The sequence below is a fragment of the Pinus tabuliformis genome, chromosome 6 (genome assembly GCF_031772625.1).
Source record: "Pinus tabuliformis cultivar Carrire ecotype Pingquan chromosome 6, CPIR1, whole genome shotgun sequence".
NCBI classification, from domain to species: domain Eukaryota; kingdom Viridiplantae; phylum Streptophyta; class Pinopsida; order Pinales; family Pinaceae; genus Pinus; species Pinus tabuliformis.
The window spans coordinates 428,906,427-428,925,213 of NC_142292.1; the positions used below are offsets into that span (position 1 = coordinate 428,906,427).

The 18,787-nt window shown below is 36.0% G+C and overlaps 1 protein-coding gene across 1 annotated transcript; it reads right to left on the bottom strand.

The window, feature by feature from the left end:
• Positions 1 to 14,133: 14,133 nt before the first annotated feature.
• LOC149259141 (uncharacterized) lies at positions 14,134 to 15,424 on the bottom strand. Its single transcript, XM_089453397.1, has 3 exons — positions 15,220 to 15,424; positions 15,022 to 15,132; positions 14,134 to 14,943 (listed from the first exon to the last, which is right to left on the bottom strand). Exons 1-3 carry the CDS (start codon positions 15,313 to 15,315, stop codon positions 14,134 to 14,136), a joined length of 1,017 nt encoding a protein of 338 aa, XP_089309523.1. The 5' UTR covers positions 15,316 to 15,424.
• Positions 15,425 to 18,787: the final 3,363 nt, after the last annotated feature.

Here is an 18,787-nt window from a genome sequence, read left to right on the forward strand (position 1 = left end):
TCCCTTCTTTACAAATCCTTCTGATTGAACAAGATAAATCTCCTCCTTTAAGTCCCCATTTAGAAAAGATAACTTCACATCTAATTGATGTAGCTTCCAATCATATTTACTATCCAATGCTATCATTATTCTGATTGTATTCATTTTTGCAACTGGAGCAAAGATACCTTCATAATCTATACCTTCTTTTTTTGAATAACCTTTTGCAACCAATATTTCCTTATAGTTGTCTATGTTACCATCTGCATTAATTTTTTTCCTGTACAACCTTTTTCATCCTATAGGAACTTTATTTTTAGGTAGTTCTGTTAAAAATTGTTTGTCCAATGCTACTTTATCAGCAGAAACTGATGACAACAATGGTTGGTTTACACATTTTGGTGCATCAACACACATGTCATGCAAAAGAGATAGGTTGGATACTTATCATGAGGTTAATAATGGTGGACACATCTATTTAGGAGATAATAGATCACATGAAATTAAAGGATATGATGATATAAGAGTTTTGATGCCTAATGGACAAGAAAATAAATTCAAAATGTAGTGTATGTTATAAGATTAAATAAGAACTTAATTTCAATCTCTACTATTATTGATCAGCATTTAAAAGTTGAATTTTTGAAATCACATTGTTTGGTAAAGGATGTGCAGGACAACTACAAGGTTGTTGCAAAAGGAATGAGAGTTGGAGGATTATACAAGTTGGATGTAATGAAGAATGGGTATCAAGCTTTGGCATCAACAGGCATGTCAAATATAGAGCTTTGGCATCAGAGGTATGGACACTTAAATAATAATGACCTAATGTTACTACAAAAGAAATTGATGGTAGAAGGTCTTCCAAATATTAAGGGTGAACAATTTGAATGTGAAGGTTGTGCACTAGGAAAACCGCATAGGGAAGAATTTCTTGTGCATGAAAATATAATAAAACATGAAATACTTGAACTAGTGCATACTAACGTATGTCGTCCAATGCAAACTAAGTCACTTGGTGGAGCATATTACTTTCCTATATTTGTTGATGATAGCACTAGATACACCTTGGTGTACTTTATAAAAAACAAAAGTGATGTGTTTGAATACTTTAAAGAATTCAAGAGTATGGCTTAAAAGGAAAAAAAATAGCATTAAAATTTTTCGATCAAATAAAGGTGGTGGGTACACTTCAGGATATTTTATCAAATATTGCAAACAAAATGCAATTATGCAACAATTTACAGTATAACATACACCTCAACAAAACGGAGTAGCTGAGAAATATAATAGAACTTTAGTTGAATATGCTCGTAGTATGTTAAAAAGTAAATGACATTCCATTATTTTTTTGTTGAAGCCATTAATACAGTTGTATATCTTAAAAATAGAAGCCCTACTAAGTATTTTGAGCACAAAACACAATTTGAAGCATTTTATGGGTTTAAACCTAAATTTAGTCATTTAAGGATATTTGGATGCAAGGCCTTTGCTCATATCCCTAAAGAGGATGGGAGAAAGTTGGATGTGAAAGCCATCAAATGCATTTTTTTGTATATTGTATTGATCAAAAAGCATATAAAATGTATGATCCAAGTACTCACAAGGTCTTTGCAAGTAGATATGTTATATTTCATGAGCATGCAGATAAACAAATAGAAGAAGATGAACATAATGTATGATAGCTTTAAGGAAGAAGAAGAAGTTTTGGAATCAAATCAAGCTCAAGAAAGTATGGACATTCCAAAAGACATGTCAATGAGTCAAAGTCCACAAATATGTGATGAAGGCACTCCACGGAGAAGAAGAAGAGGAGAAGGTACTCCACAGTGTAATGAACCTCTACGAAGGTCAACATGACAGATTCAAACCCCTATCAGGTATAAAGAGTATGCTCTAGTGTCTCAAGTAATGACTGTTTTTTAGCCTTTAAATTATGAACTATCTAAAAATCATAAAGATTGGATGGAAGCTATGAAAGAAGAATATGACTCTATAATGAAAAATGAAACTTGGGAAAGTCATGACTAATTGCTTCATCTCTATCAACATAATTTCCTGAATGCCTTCTTTGTTTAAATTGATCAGACCTTCTTTTCATGCAATTCTTAGCAAAATGACTAGGTTTTCCATAGTAATAACACACATCATCCCTACATTATTTGGAATTTGTCCTTGGTAAAGGTGTACCTTGAAATGATTTTACCTGTGGGTCTTTTCCTTTATTTTTCTCCCACTATTTTCCTTTAAATAACTGAGCTTCCTTTTAGCCATCAATGCTAAATATCAATTTGGAGATTTATGTTTCAGACTCCTTCTCCACTCTTCTTCCTGCATAAATACACCTGCCAACTCATCAAAAGTAGGAGCCTTTTGTCTAGCTAAAAGACCAGTGATAAACATTTGATATTCATCAAGCATTCCATTTAATGTCATAGTAACCAAGTCTGTACTAGATATTGTTTCACCAATGTCACCTAATTTATCCTTTAGATCCTTAATTCTAGAAACAAAATCATTGACACTTTCATTTTCTTCCATCTTAATTGAAAGAAGCTTAATATTTAAATACAATATTCGATTTTTATTCTTCGGCTCATGCAAACTTTTGAGAGTGTCCCATGTCTCCTTCGATCTTTTGCACTCTCTAATGTGAGGAATAAAATTGTCGTTAACGGATATCCACAAAAGCACCTTCACTTTGCTTTCTCATCGCTCTCAATCTTGAATTGTAGCATCTATGGCTTTAGGGGACACTGGCTTGACTTCAGCTCTAGACACAATCGTCCATATGTTGTAGCCTTCCATTAAAGTATGCAACTTAAATTTCCAATCTACATAATTTTCACCATCTAGCTTGTTAGAGTCAGATAAATAAGATTTCTCCAATGATTTAGCCATTGTCAATAAGATTATGAATCATCAAGTACCAACCACAAAGTTATTAATTTTTCACAACTTCAATAATTAATTTTCGCACTCGTTAATCACAAATAATAACACCTCAAGCACAAGCCATAGAATTTTATTAAGCTTCACAACTCAAATATCATTAGACAATATGACTTCCTCTTTCCTTCTTCTTCTTTTTTAACTTCTTTTTTTCTTTATTTCAATTCTCCCTTCTTCTTTTTTTAATTTGTTTATTTTTAAGCACAAAAAATAAAACTCGAAATTCACCACTCCACAATCTTGATGACTACACTACTCAACTATCATTTGAAAACTTCATAAAAAAATATAATGTTGATTAAAATAAACCCACTCACTCACATACAACCACCACAAATTACTTTAATTCAGACTTGGAGCTCTTAATTCCACATGTATCACTTAACTTGAGCCACCACAAATTACATTAAATCAAAATTGCAAATTTTAACTATTTTTTTTCACTTACTCAATGTGTTTATATTCATAAAAAAAAACTATAGGGAGCAGCAAGTCATATTCAACCACAAAGTGAGGAAAAAAAAATTATTTTGTTCACCACTCTAGAAATACTACCCCAACTACAAAGTTAGAAAAATGTTTTGTTCACCACGCAACAGATAAAAAAAAATCTTATACCAAACGCTCACCCCACTAGCTTGTCCTGGGGCTACGACATCTCCTTAGAAATCTTCCACTCAGTTTCTCTAGTAGGAGACGGCTCCCTCCAATGAGCCTCACAGCCAGTCCTCTGCACCAACACACTCTTACGCACATACAGAGGGACTGCAAGTTCACAACAACAAAAAATCACGCACAGAATCACACAGAGAGATGCAGTTACCTTAGTCTTTCACCTGCTTCACTCTTACGCACATACAGAGGGACTGCAAGTTCACAACAACAAAAAACCATGCACAGAATCACACAGAGGGATGCAATTACCTTAGTCTTTCACCTACTTCAAATAGATTGCTTTTGTCCTGCAACACGGAAATAACAGGAAAAAATATCTGGAACAAATTTCTCACGTTTTCACTTTTGTTGCACATAGGAAAGAACTCACATGCTCACACTCAACTTCTGGCCAATACACCCTCCACTAGAAGTGTAATGTGTTGCACACACACTCTGCAACACTTCGCAATAGCACACTCTCAATTCTCAACACAACAGTCTCTCACAAGCTGACACAGAGACCTCACTCTCTCAGTGCTAAACGAGGCTCCCATACCATATCAGATAACACAAAATGCAAAAACAAAAACAAAAAAAAAAACACACACACAGCTTGAATTTCACATTGCCAATGTATGATTTTATACAAGGTGATGAAGGTTCTCAATTCTAGTTGTCGGTGGCTTCTTTCAGGACGCTATATGATGTCTCTAGAAAACTCGAGACCATCTCCTCAACTATCGAGAAGACTCCCTACCTAACGTAGTTAATGCGGAAGGTTGGTGGTTGGAATTACTCTTTATCCAAAAGAAAGTCATGTCTCTATCGGTAATAGAGGAACAATAGGTTACTCTGCTCCATAATTATGGCCAAGAATGTATGGAGTTGTCACTGATAGATCTGGCGTGTATAAATATGGTATGTTAATTATGGATATGGTGAGCAGAAGGAAGAAAATAGACTGTGTATCATGATACTAGCTAAGGCCAATTCTTCTATTCAAATTGGGCTTTTAATCAAGTGGAAAAGGGTGAATTTGGATATTTAAGAAAAGGGAACATATCAGATGAAGACCTAGGCATAGCCAAAAGTTTAAGTTTAGTTGGACTCTGGTGCATTCATTTCATGGCTTCTCAGCATCCTTCAATGAACAAACTTGTCAAAAATTTGTCAAAATGTTAGAAGGAGATGTTGACATTACAACTCCTCCATTCTCATTTCCTATTGACACGCATTTGCAACGACCTTCTTCTCACCAATCTTCTTCATCTTTTGTTGTTGCTTCATCTTGTGCTTCTTCATCTTATGTTTCTTCTTCATCTTGTTCTTTGGAGATTCAAATGATGGATCCAACCAATAGTCAGACCGTTAAAACCTCCAGGTAATTTAATATACAACATAGCAGAGCAGAAAAAAATATAGCCGAAGACAAAGTCCAGTGAAGTTTTCAACTGATTCTATTAAGCATGGTGTTATGATCTTGGTTAATTAGATTCAAACATTTTTTTAAATGTGTATAAGATTAAATAGTTTTATTCTTTAATTGTTTCTCAATAATTTAGTGATGGGAATATCCCTCCACTAGATTTTAATAACTGTTGGCGTAACCCTTCACAAGCTTTTAACAACATCACAATCCTCTTCGCGTATTTTATAAACTCGCCTTTCAATTCAAATTGGCTGCTATACTCAGGTGGTTGGCATATTTTATTATTTGTAACCCATGTCTATAAATATCCAACATGTTCTAATAAGCTTGATTGAAATGTATACATTTTATGCTTATATATATTAGTGTTTAATTATTTTTTTCTAGGAAAGGCTTCAATTTTTTGGATTTATATATTTGAAAATTGATTTCGTATAAAAAATAATACCTTTTCAAATCCTCATCATTCTATTTGTAAAAACTTCATATTTTTGTGTATGTTTTTATGAAAGTCTCGTATAAATTTTTATATGATTTTAGTTTAATTTTCTCGATTATTTCATTTTTATATTAAATATATATATATATATATATATTTTAAGTACTTGGTGTGAATTTTGTCAAATATTCAAAGAATCAATCTTTATTAAACAACTGAGCAACTTACAGGTGTAAAATGCCACCTGTAAGACTGTCTCTGCAATACATGCTATGTCCCTCATACATTGCATGCGAAATATATATAACAATCACACATTTAGGGAAGTTGAACTGAATCCTATAAATCATGAAAAAAATCCTAATCTAGGGTTTAGTTTGAACAATTTCTACATTAATCTCAACACTCCCCCTTAATGGAGAAAATGATTCACAGATATACCTAACACTTCCCTAAACAAATCAAATTTGATTCGACCAAGAGGTTTGGCAAAAATATCAGCAGCATTGTCACAACTATTACAATACTCAATATGGATTTCTTTTGACTGAACTTTCTCCCTGACAAAATGAAACTGTGTATCAATAAGATTTTTGTTCTTATGAAATACTGGATTATTTGCAAGTTCGATGGAGCTTTGGTTGTCGCATTTGATCACTGTTGCAACCTTTTGTTCTTCTCCAGCATCAAGGAGAAGTCTCCTCAACCAAACTGCTTCACATGTCGCTGCACACATAGCTTGATATTCAGCATCCGCAGAAGACAAGGATATTGTGTTCTGCTTTTTTCTACTCCATGTAATGACCCCGGATCCAATGTTGAATGCATATCTTGTTATGGATCGTCTGCCATCTACATTTCCAGCCCAATCAGAGTCTGAAAACCCTATCAATCTAACATCACACGAATCAGTATAAACAATACCAAAATCTAAGTTCCCTAGAGATACCTTAAAAGACCTTTAGCTACAACCCGATGGCTCTCAAGAGGCTTTGACATAAATTGGCTCAATGCACTGACTACATAAGCCAAATCAGGCCTAGTTGTAGTCAAGTAGATTAGACTCCCAACCAGTTGTCTATACAACGTCACATCTGCCTCCTTAGATCCATCATCATTCTGAAGTTTTAAGTTCTGTTGTAAAGGTACTATTGCAGCTTTTCACTGATCCATTCTGAACTTTTCCAGTAAGCTCCTTACATACTTACTTTGTGACAAAAAAGTTTGTCCAAAATTCCTCCAGACTTCCAAACCCAAACAATAGTGTAGTTCTCCAAGGTCTTTCATCTCAAAAACTTGTGACATCTACTCTTTGATTTCTTTAATGAGATCATCAGCATTCCCTGTAATGATTAGATCATCTACATATAAAGAAATCAAAACAATCCTCCCCTCTTTATCAAACACGGTATAAAGATTAGGGTCATTTTTTCTTCTTTTATAACCATGCTACAAGAAAAATGAATCAATTTTGTCATACCATGACTTGAGTGCCTGTTTTAATCCATACATTGCTTTCTTCAACCTACAAACTATATGTTCTTCCCCCTATTTGACAAACCCCTTCAGGTTGCACTAAGTAGACTTCTTCTTTTAAGTCCCCATTTAAAAATGCAGATTTAACATCTAACTGGTGAATCATCCAATGGTGTTTGGTAGGTAAAGCAATTATCATTCTGAGTGTGTTAATTTTAGCTACAGGAGAAAATGTTTCATCATAATCTATGCCTTCTTGTTGTAAATACCCCTTTACAACCAGCCTTCTTTATACTTATCTATGCTCCCATCTGCTTTAAATTTAGGTTTATACAACCATTTGCCTCCTATGGATTGTTTGCCGTTAGTATTTTAACTAAATCCCAAGTTTTTTTATGATAATTGATTCATATTCCTCTTCCATAGCAGCCCTCCATTCACTATATTGACTAGCTTCTTTATAACTAGAGGGTTCAACAACATTCATCATACTAGTTATAAAAGCATTTTCCCTATATCTTGTTGGCAACTGAGCTTTCCTACCTGATCTCCTGAGTGGTGGGGTAGCTTCAAACCTTGTCTGATCATCATTTTCTGGACTTGGCTTGACAGCTACATCATCTTCTTTCCCTTCCTACTGCTGCTGCATCTGCTGCTGCTCATTGTTGTCACCTGATTCATCACCTCCTTCTTCCACCAACAAGGACACGTGCCATTCTTCCTTGGCACTATCATGGCTTCCATCATTAACCTACTCATGAAACACTACATCTCTTCTCTCAAACACTGTATGAGTAGAGGGATTAAAAAATTTTGTACAATACCCAACAAAATATATTTGATGGCTTTTGAGTCAAGTTTCTTTCTATCGTCCTTTGGGATATGAGCAAAGGCTTTGTTTCCAAAAACCCTCAAATTCTTAACTGCGGGCTTATAACCAAATAAAGCTTCAAAATGAGTTTCAAAATCTAAACTTCTTGTTGGAGTCCTATTCTTTAGATATATTACAGTATTAATCGCTTCACCCCAGAAGATGTTAGAAAGATTCTTACCTTTCAACATACTGCAAGCACACTCCATAAGGGTTTTGTTCTTCCTCTCTACAACCCCGTTTTGTTGAGGAGTGTGGGGTACTATAAACTGTTGTTGTATCACAAAAATATATAAAAGAAATATAAACGTGTTATAATTCAGCCTATTTGAGGGGGGAACCTCCTATACATTACACAAATTAATAATTTTTGGATGATACAAATGACAATACCTCCTTTTTATATATAGGAGTCTCACAGACGACATAACAATAATAATGTAAGGGCACAATAATAACAATAATGGGCTTCTATGGGGCACAATAATAACAATATGGGGACTACATGGGCACAACAATATAATAAGGGGGTTGTAGTAATAACAATAAGGGGTTACACTAGTAGTATATGGACCTAACATGCCCCTCTCCTTCAAAAAGTGTTGTCCTCAACACTTGAGTAGTTCTTGATGCTTCTGTATAAAATTATTGTCCTCCCATGTGGAATCTTCAGGGGCTAAGTTCTTCCACTTTATGAGATACTCTGAGATTGATCGATTTCGTAGTTGTCGGGTTCTTATTTCTATGACTGCTCTAGGCTCCAATATGATTTTTCCTTCCTCGTCAAGTTTTGGCAATATTGTTTGAACTGGGATCTTCTGCAACTTTTGAATGAGTGGCCACACTTCTTCATCCTTATTCCATTCATCCCTTGCTTCATTTATCCAATCTGGTTGGATAATATAAATAGCACAAAACAATTCTTCAACATCCTCATCCTTTCTCGAGAGAGCATGTGCAACAACATTTTGCTTCCATTTTTTGTAGATGATTTCAAAGTCATAACCCAACATAGTTGTGACCCATTTTTTCTGTTCTTCTAAAGATAATATTTGTTCTAAAAAGTATTCAAGACTATCATGATCTATTTTTACCTTCAAGTGTCTTCCCATTATGTAAGGTCTCCATTTCTTAAGTGCATGTAGTATTGCCAACATTTCCTTCTCATAAATAGCTTGCTTGAGATGTAGCCACAAAAATACCCAATCACCTACATCAAAACTTCTTTCATTGCAATGTTGATCTACCCATTGTTTCATTCGATTCTGCACCAAAGTGGCGTTATCCTTTAAAAGTTGGAGAACTTGTTGTTGTCCTTTAAAAGTTGGAGAACTTGCTGTTGATGCTCGATGTCATCTTTCACTGCCTCAATCTTTTTCTTCTTGATATGTACTTCTATATTGATAGTTTGAGGAGTCGTAATTTAAGAAAGATTCTTCGGCGAAAATCACATGGAATATCATTTGTCGACGCGTTTCGAACCAACCAGTGTGGTTCATCGTCAGGACAAGATATGGTTGAATTCATTTCTTGATGCTCGATGTGATCTTTCACTTCTTGAACATTTTTCTTCTTGATATGTCCTTCTATCTTGATAATTTGAGGAGTGGTAATTCCAGCCAATACATTACAAGATATGGTCAGATTCATTTCTTCTTTCTCGATGTGATCTTTCACTTCTTGAACCTTTTTCTTCTTGATATGTCCTTTTATCTTGCGAGTTTGAGGAGTGGTAATTCTTGGCAATGCTTTACAAGATATGGTCAGATTCATTCTTCTTTCTATGGGGTTTGTTCCTAGTGTATAACCTCTTCTTTTGATGTTTCTTGACCTTTTTCTTCCTCTTCTTCATAATCTATGTAAAATAATTTCTTCTCAGTACACTTGTGACCTTTAGTGTATTTGCTATCACAATTGTAACAAATCCCTTTTTCTCTTTTTTCTTCCAATTTTTTTCGTGTAAACCTTGTAGGGTGTGGAAGGCTAGGAGAAAAAACACTTCCATAATTATAGTCATGAGTGGTGGGATTCCTTGTTTCCATAATTTCACTTTCAATTGTTCTTGCAAACCTGAATGCCTTCTCCAATGAATCAGGTTCCCAAAGACGAACCTCATGTTGAATGTTATCCTTTAAAGTCCCTATGAAGAAATCAATCCTTTTCTTCTCTGGAATATCATTTACCCTTATATTCAATTTTTGAAATTCCTCAATGTTCTCTTCCATTGAACCCTTTTGTTTGAGATTTAACAATTGGCTAAATAAGGTGTTACTCTTTGTATCCTCATAATGTGCTATCATTTCTTCCATGAAAGTTGACCAAGTGAGAAGTGCTTTGCGAGAACAAAGCCCTTTATACCACAAAAATTGATTTGGTTCTAAATATAAAGATGCAATATGTACCCTTTGTAACAGTTGAACCTCATGTAGGTCAAAATATTGCTCCATCTCTAGTATCCAATTTACCAGATCCTGACCATCAAACTTCCTCATATCGCCTTTACTTGATTTTAGGAACTTGATATTGAAACGACTGTAACTCGGTAATTTCAGATCTCTAAGTTCTGAAATTGTATCATGCAATAGCCCTCTGAGTCCTATTTCTAACCCTGCAAGTCTAATCAGAATTTGATTCTCCAGGAAAGACTTACCCCCAATCTCCTAAGATGACCTGATTTTATAATGTTTCAATAAAGAAAACTTGTACGACATGCAACGTGTCACTGTTTTAACCTTTGGACCTGAAAAATATACACAGAAAACTACAGTCTGTACTCTTTTTGTAGCTTCTTACAAAATTTCAATTTGTTTCTCAGAGAGAAAGTTATGATGATTTTCCCAAGGTGACCTGTTTGGAATGTAATTCGCGGGTCTGCAAAAACCCTAACTTCCTCAGATTATATCTCCGAAAATATAGCAAGACAGGCTCTGAAATTTGGAGCCGAGATTCAAAATGATTTCTTCTAAAATGGGTTTTGTTGTTAACTTAAGCTTCGCAGAAAAAACGTTATAGCGAGAATTCCACGATGACCTATTTGGAGCAGCGAAACCTTAGATCCAAAGCTCGGATACTAAATGTTATGAAACCATCTCACAAAAAGATAGAAAAGAAAGATCAACACCTTATAATTTAGCCTCTTCGAGGGGGAAGCCTCCTATACATTACACAAAATGAACAATTCTTGGATGATACAAATGACAAGACATCCTTTCTATATATAGGAGTCTAAGGGATCATAATATAATCAGAGCCGACATAACAATAATAATGTAAGGGCACAATAATAAAAATAGTGGGCTTCTATGAGGCACAATAATAACAATATGGGGACTACATGGGCACAACAATATAATAAGGGGGTTGTACTAATAATAATAAGGGGTTACAATAGTAGTATAGGGACCTAACAATTTGAGTACAGAAGCTTTCTTGTATTGTCCCCTTTGATCCGAGTGGAGAATCCTGATGCATTTACCTGTTTGTTTTTCAACCATACTTCTGAACTCCTTCAAGTATTCAAAAGTGTTGCTCTTCTTCCTAAGGAAATACACCCAAGTAAATCTAGTACACTCATCAATAAATAATAAAAAATAGTATGCACCGCCTAACGATCTTATTTGCATAGGCCTGAATATATCTGTGCGTACCAACTCCAGTATATCTCTCTTCTTTCTATTAGGATTCACAGGAAATTCATCTCTGTGCAACTTTCCTAGTGCACATGCATCACAATCAATATGAGCAGATTTTAAAACAGGAAGACCTTCGACCATACCTCTTTTCTGTAAAAGCAACAAATCATTGAAGTTAATATGGCCGAACCTCTAGTGCCATAAGTCCACTGTAGTCATGGCAGATGATGCCAATGCCTGATGTGGTGTGCTTTTGACATTTAACTTGTACAATCCTCCCACATGAATACCTGATGCAATAGGCTTCATAGAATCCAACAGGTCTTTAATGACACAATATGATTTATAAAACTCTACCTTGAGATTCTGATCAGTCATAGTAGAAACAAAGATCATATTCTTTTTTATCCCAGGTACATACATAACATTATGGATATGTCTAATATTTCCATCAGGCAAAACAACAGGAATATTACCATAACCTTTGATTTGGTACCCTCTATCATCGCCAAGATAGATGTTTGCTCCACTATTGGTCTCTTTGAAGTCTTCAAACCACTATCTGTTCCATGTCATGTGGATGGATGCACCTGAGTCAACAAACCAGGTATCTGTTTCATCCTTCGTAGTTGAAAGTGCAAAGTCAAATATGAACAGTCTGATGTTTTGACTGTGTTCCTCATCAACAAAATGACCTGCATGCTACTTATGTCTCTTCCGACTTTCACTAAACTTCTTTTTCATACAATATCTGGCTATATGGCCGGTTCTACCACAATAAAAACATTTGGTTGCAGAGTCATTTCTATTGAAATACGTACCTTGAGGTGAGGGCATCATTATCTGTCGGGCTATGCTCCTCTTTTGTGCTGCATTTGGCTTTCCTCTGAAGGGCTTCTTCGCCATTAAGGCCAGATCTGAACTCTGGGGTTTATGAGTTAATCGTCTTTCCTCCACTTGCATGAGGATTCCTACCAATTCTTCAAATACAGACCCTTTTTCTCTTGCATTCAAGCTAGTGATGAACATCTGATACTCGTCAGTCATACCATTCATGGTAATCGTGACCAGATCTGTATCTGACATAACTTCACCGATATCACCTAGCTTGTTCTTAAGCTCCTTGATCCACGAAATGAATGCTACAACTGTCTCATTCTCCTCCATCTTGATGGAGAGAATCTTTCTCTTCAAGAACAACATTCGATTGGTGTTTTTGACCTCGTAGAGATCCTTGAGCATTTCCCAGATCTCTGATGCAGTCTTGCAATCACGGATATGGGGGATAATGCAATATTTGACTAACAATTTCAAGAGCATTCTCGCCTTAGTCTCCCGCTTGTCCTAGTCTTGGATTGTTGTTGTTGTTCCTCCTGCAATGAGGTTTGGCTTCACCTCATCATTGTTCACAATCGTCTATGCATTGTGTCCCTCAAGTAGGGTTTGCAGCTTGAATTTCCAACCAAAGTAATTGGATCCATCCTGCTTCCTTTTTTCATTGAGGTAAGCTTCTGCGACTTGATTATTCATTTTGAATGAATAAAAAACTTCAACTCCAAAAAAACAACCCTGATCTTCTTAAAAATAAACTGTCTAAAATACCTAATAAAAAACGAAAATCCAAAACAAAAAAAGCCCAAAATGAAGAACCCCTCCTTTTCTTGAATTAAAGAATTAAAAGAACTTGAATACTTTAATAAAAAATTTAAATAAAACACATTAAATAAAAACCCCATATTCTTTCATTAAAAACAATGGCCCCTTTTCTTTTTCCTTTTTAAAAGGATTACTTAATTCTTTCCTTTTAAAAACTCACTCCTTTTAATAAAGAGGCCCTCATTAATTAAAAAAACTTAAAAAAATTTCCACCATACGCAATGTATTTCCACCTCATAATTAATCAAACATAAAAAAGGAGTACCAGTGTGACTTGCAATTAATATCACCGTGACTTAAAATAGCATGGAGGCTCAGAGGTGTAAAACCAAAGCTTCGCGCCGTTAGCCTTTTCGAAGGCAATTCCCCCGTCGAGCAGGCACACATTGAAATGGTGCCACGAAGCCACGACTCTCTTTCTTTTTTTCCTATTAGCTGCGGCTCCCTCCACGCGAGGTGTTTGTTCCACGCAGTGCTGGCCTCGACCACGGATTCAAATCCAACATGCTGCCTGTTATCGATGCACACCTCCAGGCATCCAACGTGCCTCCTCCACGCAGCTTCAATTTCACGCAGAGATCTACTCTGGCGCTTCTCAGACAGCAGCACACCACACAAAAACACACGTAGCATGCCAAGACAGGAAAACGCAGCCTTTTCCCCTCACGCAAAGTCAGCGCGATTTTCCTCCAAGCACTCGCACAGATCCAGGGGTTAAATTTGACGGGTGACCCTATCCGTCAAGGAATTTTTTTATGACGTTTTTATTTTTAAACTGCCCATCATATGACTTTTAAAATTTATTTGTACAAGTTTCATCTAATTTCAAATTGTACTCATAATTGTTCAAATTTTTCATTTTTTGTTGTACAATTGGGATCAAATTATTCTGCAAATTTTCCAAATTGTTCAAATGTTCTGAGTTTTTTTGTTTAAAATAGAAATACTGATAAAATAGATGGGAAATATATATAGAAACAACAAAAAATAATATTATGAAATGAAAAAATATATATTCATAATTATATTTATGCATACACTACTAGCCAAAATTCAATTCAAGAAAATAGTAATGCACGTTAACAGAAACAAGGTAATTTACAGTACCATTTTGGTCCGAACTAGGTTCTGGGCAGACGTTGACAGCAGTAATTGGAACCACATTCATCACCGGAAAGGGAAATGTGCATCCATCCCGCTCAATTTCGGGCTTTTTCAGCTCACCGCTTGTCTGGCAATCATCAAGCCCCTTACTACTCTCATCGATCTCTTCAACAATGGGAGTACCGAAACAACCACCATAATTATATTTTTCCAAATCTTCAGTGACCTCAATTTTCGGCTTTTTCAAAACACTGGTGGCCGGAGGCAGGACGAAAGGTGGTGGCTCGCAGGCAACTCTCTTCCCTCTCCCTTCAATCTCATTTTCGCAGGTAATTCTCTTCCCTCTCCCTTCAATCTCAATCTCGTTTTCGCAGGCAATTCGCTTCCCTCTCCCTTCAATCTCATTTTCGTTTTGAAGCCGTGAACTAACTCGTTGGCCGCTGGCAGAGGCAGAGGCAGACACAGAGGAAGCGAAAGAGCCAATTCTGTGCCTGGAACTTCTACGGGGAGGGGAAGAGGGAGCCTCTGCTGCTTCCTCCTCAATGGACACACCATTTCCACCATGGAAACCCTCCTCTACGTCTACGATTTCCTCATTTTTGGGTTTATTAACCAAAGCACTGCGAGCTCGAGTCAAGGGAGGCACAAATTCATATTCACATTCATGCTCACTCTCAGTATCACCGTAATCATCATCAAATTCTTCAACTGTCCGTTTACCCCGCCTCTTTCCTTCTTTTCTCTTGTGCTGAAACAAAAAGCCCAATTACTTACATGCAAGTAAAGAAACTATCTATATATACATAAAGACAGCACATACTTCTACCTCCAGCTCTTCTTCCCGCGACTTGAACTGTTCTTCCCGCGATTCGAACACAACATCTGCCAAAACTCTGTAGCTTTCGGCCTCTATGAGAGGCCACTCATTGTCATATACCTGTACCAGAACGCCCAAAATCAAAAAAAAAATCAAAATGCAATAACTATCATACATGGAATTATACAGCTGAAAATGCAAGTATACCTTCAGCAAACGCTTCAGGACTGGAGATACATCATTACTCGTAAGGCCTAGAGGCTTCATGGCCTTCAGAGCTCTCACGAATTTCTCGTTCCCCATTTTTTCCCAGCTCAAATATGTTAGCTTTCTCAACCTCTATGCAGAGACGGGTAAAATTCAAAGCGAAAAACAGACATACACGTGCCGCGCGGCCGGAAGATCGATGCCTCTGTGAAGTCCATTTCTTGTGGTCCGCCTAAAAGGTCATGCATGTGTTCACTGACGAATCATCCAGGTTCTTTCCGTTGTAGTCTCCATAGAAATAGTAATAAATCCTCCTCTTCTACTATGATGGCGCTGCAGACACAGGCCAACACCAACACAAACCTGAAACTTTGGATGAAAGAGAGCATGCCGTCCGATAACAAGGCGCAACAAGATATTTCAAAACAAAGCGGGAAATCAAATTTGAAATTCGAATGAGTGCGGACTCCGGAGTGCCATCACTGCAGTATGCGGTGTATATATAAAATAATATATATATAAAAGTTAAAACTTGTTAATTTTCGACATACCCTGTGTATATATAAAATAATATATATATAAAAGTTAAAACCTGTTAATTTTCGATATACTCGGTATATAAAATAATATATATAAAAGTTAAAACTTGTTAATTTTCGATATACCCGTCAATATGAATTTTTCAAATATAATTGGCCAGTGAGCGATTACGTGCAGATTTGGAAACCAATCGTATTTAACGTGTAAAAACTCAAAAAACGGGCATATGGGCGTCAAATTTAACCACTGTACAGATCGATCGCATAAGTGTAGAAGTGAAATCGGCGCGATTTTATCGCCAAAATCTGTGCTAATTTCGGTTCAATCGCACTATCCTCTCTCCACTTAAGTACAGGGTTCCTCATACCTCTAGCTCTGATACCGTGTAGCTTACAGGTGTGAAACACCCCTGTAAGATTGCCTCTACAATACATGCTCTGTCTCTCATATATTATATAGAGAATATATATAACAATCACATATTTAGGGAAATTGAACTGAATATTATAAACCAGGAACAAAATCCTAATCTAAGATTCGGTTTGAACAATTTCTACATTAATCTCAACAAATTTAGGCAAATTACTTGCATCTTATATCTGAAGCGTATCAATCATTTCTTTGTTGTTTCCTCTGGTTTTTGGAGGCAGGGTATTTGGTTTAAATTATCTTGCCTTTTTTGTTTCATTGTGGTCTTTGGCTCTCAATTGTAAGGCATTTGATTTAAATTATGTTGTTCTCTCTTGTCTCGGTTTTTTGGAATATTGTATATTGCTTATGGCTGTTGTGAGGAATCTAGTTTTCTTGATGTTATGAAGAAATCTCTATTATTGTCTTTGACTTTTGCTATCAATACTTTATGGTGATGGATGTAATCTTTTTTCAATTTCTATAGTTCAAAAATAAGAGTGTAAAAAAAATGAGAAACAATAAAAATAAAAAGTTAGTTCAACCAATATAAAATTAAAGTTACTATATTAGATGAGAATAATTTTACCACAGAAATTCGGGAGGGAGACTTGTTCTTCTATGTTTGTATAATTGGAAATGGATTTTGTATCATCAACTAATTAAAATCCAGGATGGATTTTGTATATCAAGTATCTAAAATTTGTATATCAAGTATCTAAAATTTAAAGTGACAACTGTAACTTATATTTCCAAATTTTTGTCATATTTTATCAAAATTAAATCATGTAAAAATTTCTATTATTTTCCCAGTAAAAACATCTCCTTAGACCACACACATTAAATAATTAAATAATGGCTTTCACAGTAATGGTGCAGAAACCCATGCCACTCACTGTCCCCTTGCTTCTCACAGCACCACCAACCGTTCACCTTGCATGATCACCAACTCAACGCAACAACCTGTTCTTCCTTACAAAATTCTAACGTCGAATAATTCACCCCTCCTCTCCCCGGTTGAGGGAGGTATAACTGTACGAGAAGGGATCAAAAGGCTATGAGCGGGCCACAGCACTGAATCAGTAAAAATTGAATTTGATTTCCTACCTATATCTACCGAACTGATTCGGAGATGAACTCCTACCGACAAAAGCGATTGAATCTGGAAAGGTCAAAACTGCACTCGATATCGTTTTAAATCATAGTGTCTAGCAGCAGTTTAATAATAAGAAGGGAGAAGGCTAAACGAAGAAGGAATCCTTAGCTGACCATTGAATGGTGAAGGCAATAAACTCATAAAAGGTAAGTTCGCTCAGTAAACACTAAATTGTGGGCTCATCATGCATAACTATTGACACTATGATGGCCTAATTGCCAACAGTTCTGGAGAAGGTGGTTGTGTCCTGTGTATCTCTAAAAGTCTAGAAAGCATCATATTTGTTAGCATGCTCTTGCTCTTCATTTGAACTAGTAACGTATCGTGAATGGCAGTGGAAACAAAAGTAGTGCTTTGCAAAATATGGATGCCTATACATACGTCTTTCTCTATCCTTGTTGAGCTGATACACCTCCCTTATCGAAAAGTAGTGATTTGCAAAAGATGGATGCCTACACATACATCTCTCTATCCTTGTTGAGCTGATACATCTCCCTTATCGAAAAGTAGTGATTTGCAAAAGATGGATGCCTATACATACATCTTTCTCTGTCATACATCTTTCTCTGTCCTTGTTGAGCTAATACATCTCCCTTATCGATCAAATCCGTAGGGGGGGATTTAGGGGCTCGGATATAGCTGCAAGGTATATATCTCTGAATATTTTCGTTCTAAGCCTAGCTACAACCTTTGATGCCCCATAGAGAGATCACCTTCTAGCCCAGCAGGATAACAGGGAGCTACATCCCAGAAAGTGGCAACTGCCCTTTAGCATATCGATTAGCAATACTGAAAATAACTGCGAGGTGATTGGGCTATTAATCGCATAGCGCACGGCACGGGCCTTTAGTTTAAGTGTTTGAACAGCGATAACCTTCCATTTTGGGAGTCCGTTGGTGACCACCAACCCCTAACTATACAATGAGGCCATCCATGAAAATCTTTGCCTTAGTCTAAAAATTAATGGAAATTTCCATTATATTTTGAAAAATTTTGTAAATTCAAGTAAAAACGGTTAAAATTTATATTTTTTAAGTGTTTTAAAGGTTTTTGATGGTGTTGAATCTATTTCTACCATCAAAAATATGATTCAAACAGTCCATCTACGAAATTGATTTTTTAAAATTTTTTTACTGAGATTCCAGCCACTTTTAACTATCCAAACCATTCCTCCACATCAAAAATAGAAACTCTCCTCCGATTACGTTCTTGGGAAGCACTATTCATAAAATACAGGCCATGGCAGCTGGCTATCATACCGTTGTAAGCCATGAGGTTGTTATTAATTACTGCTATATACTACAACTAAAATCAAAGATTCAAAACACTTTAGTCGATGCAACTTTGAATGCCATAGAAGAATGCATATGAATTCAATGAAGTTTATCCCCAGCAAAATTGAACTTTATGCAATTCTTAATTATTGGCAAGCTCTTAATTATTGGCAAGCTCTTGCTCATGTGT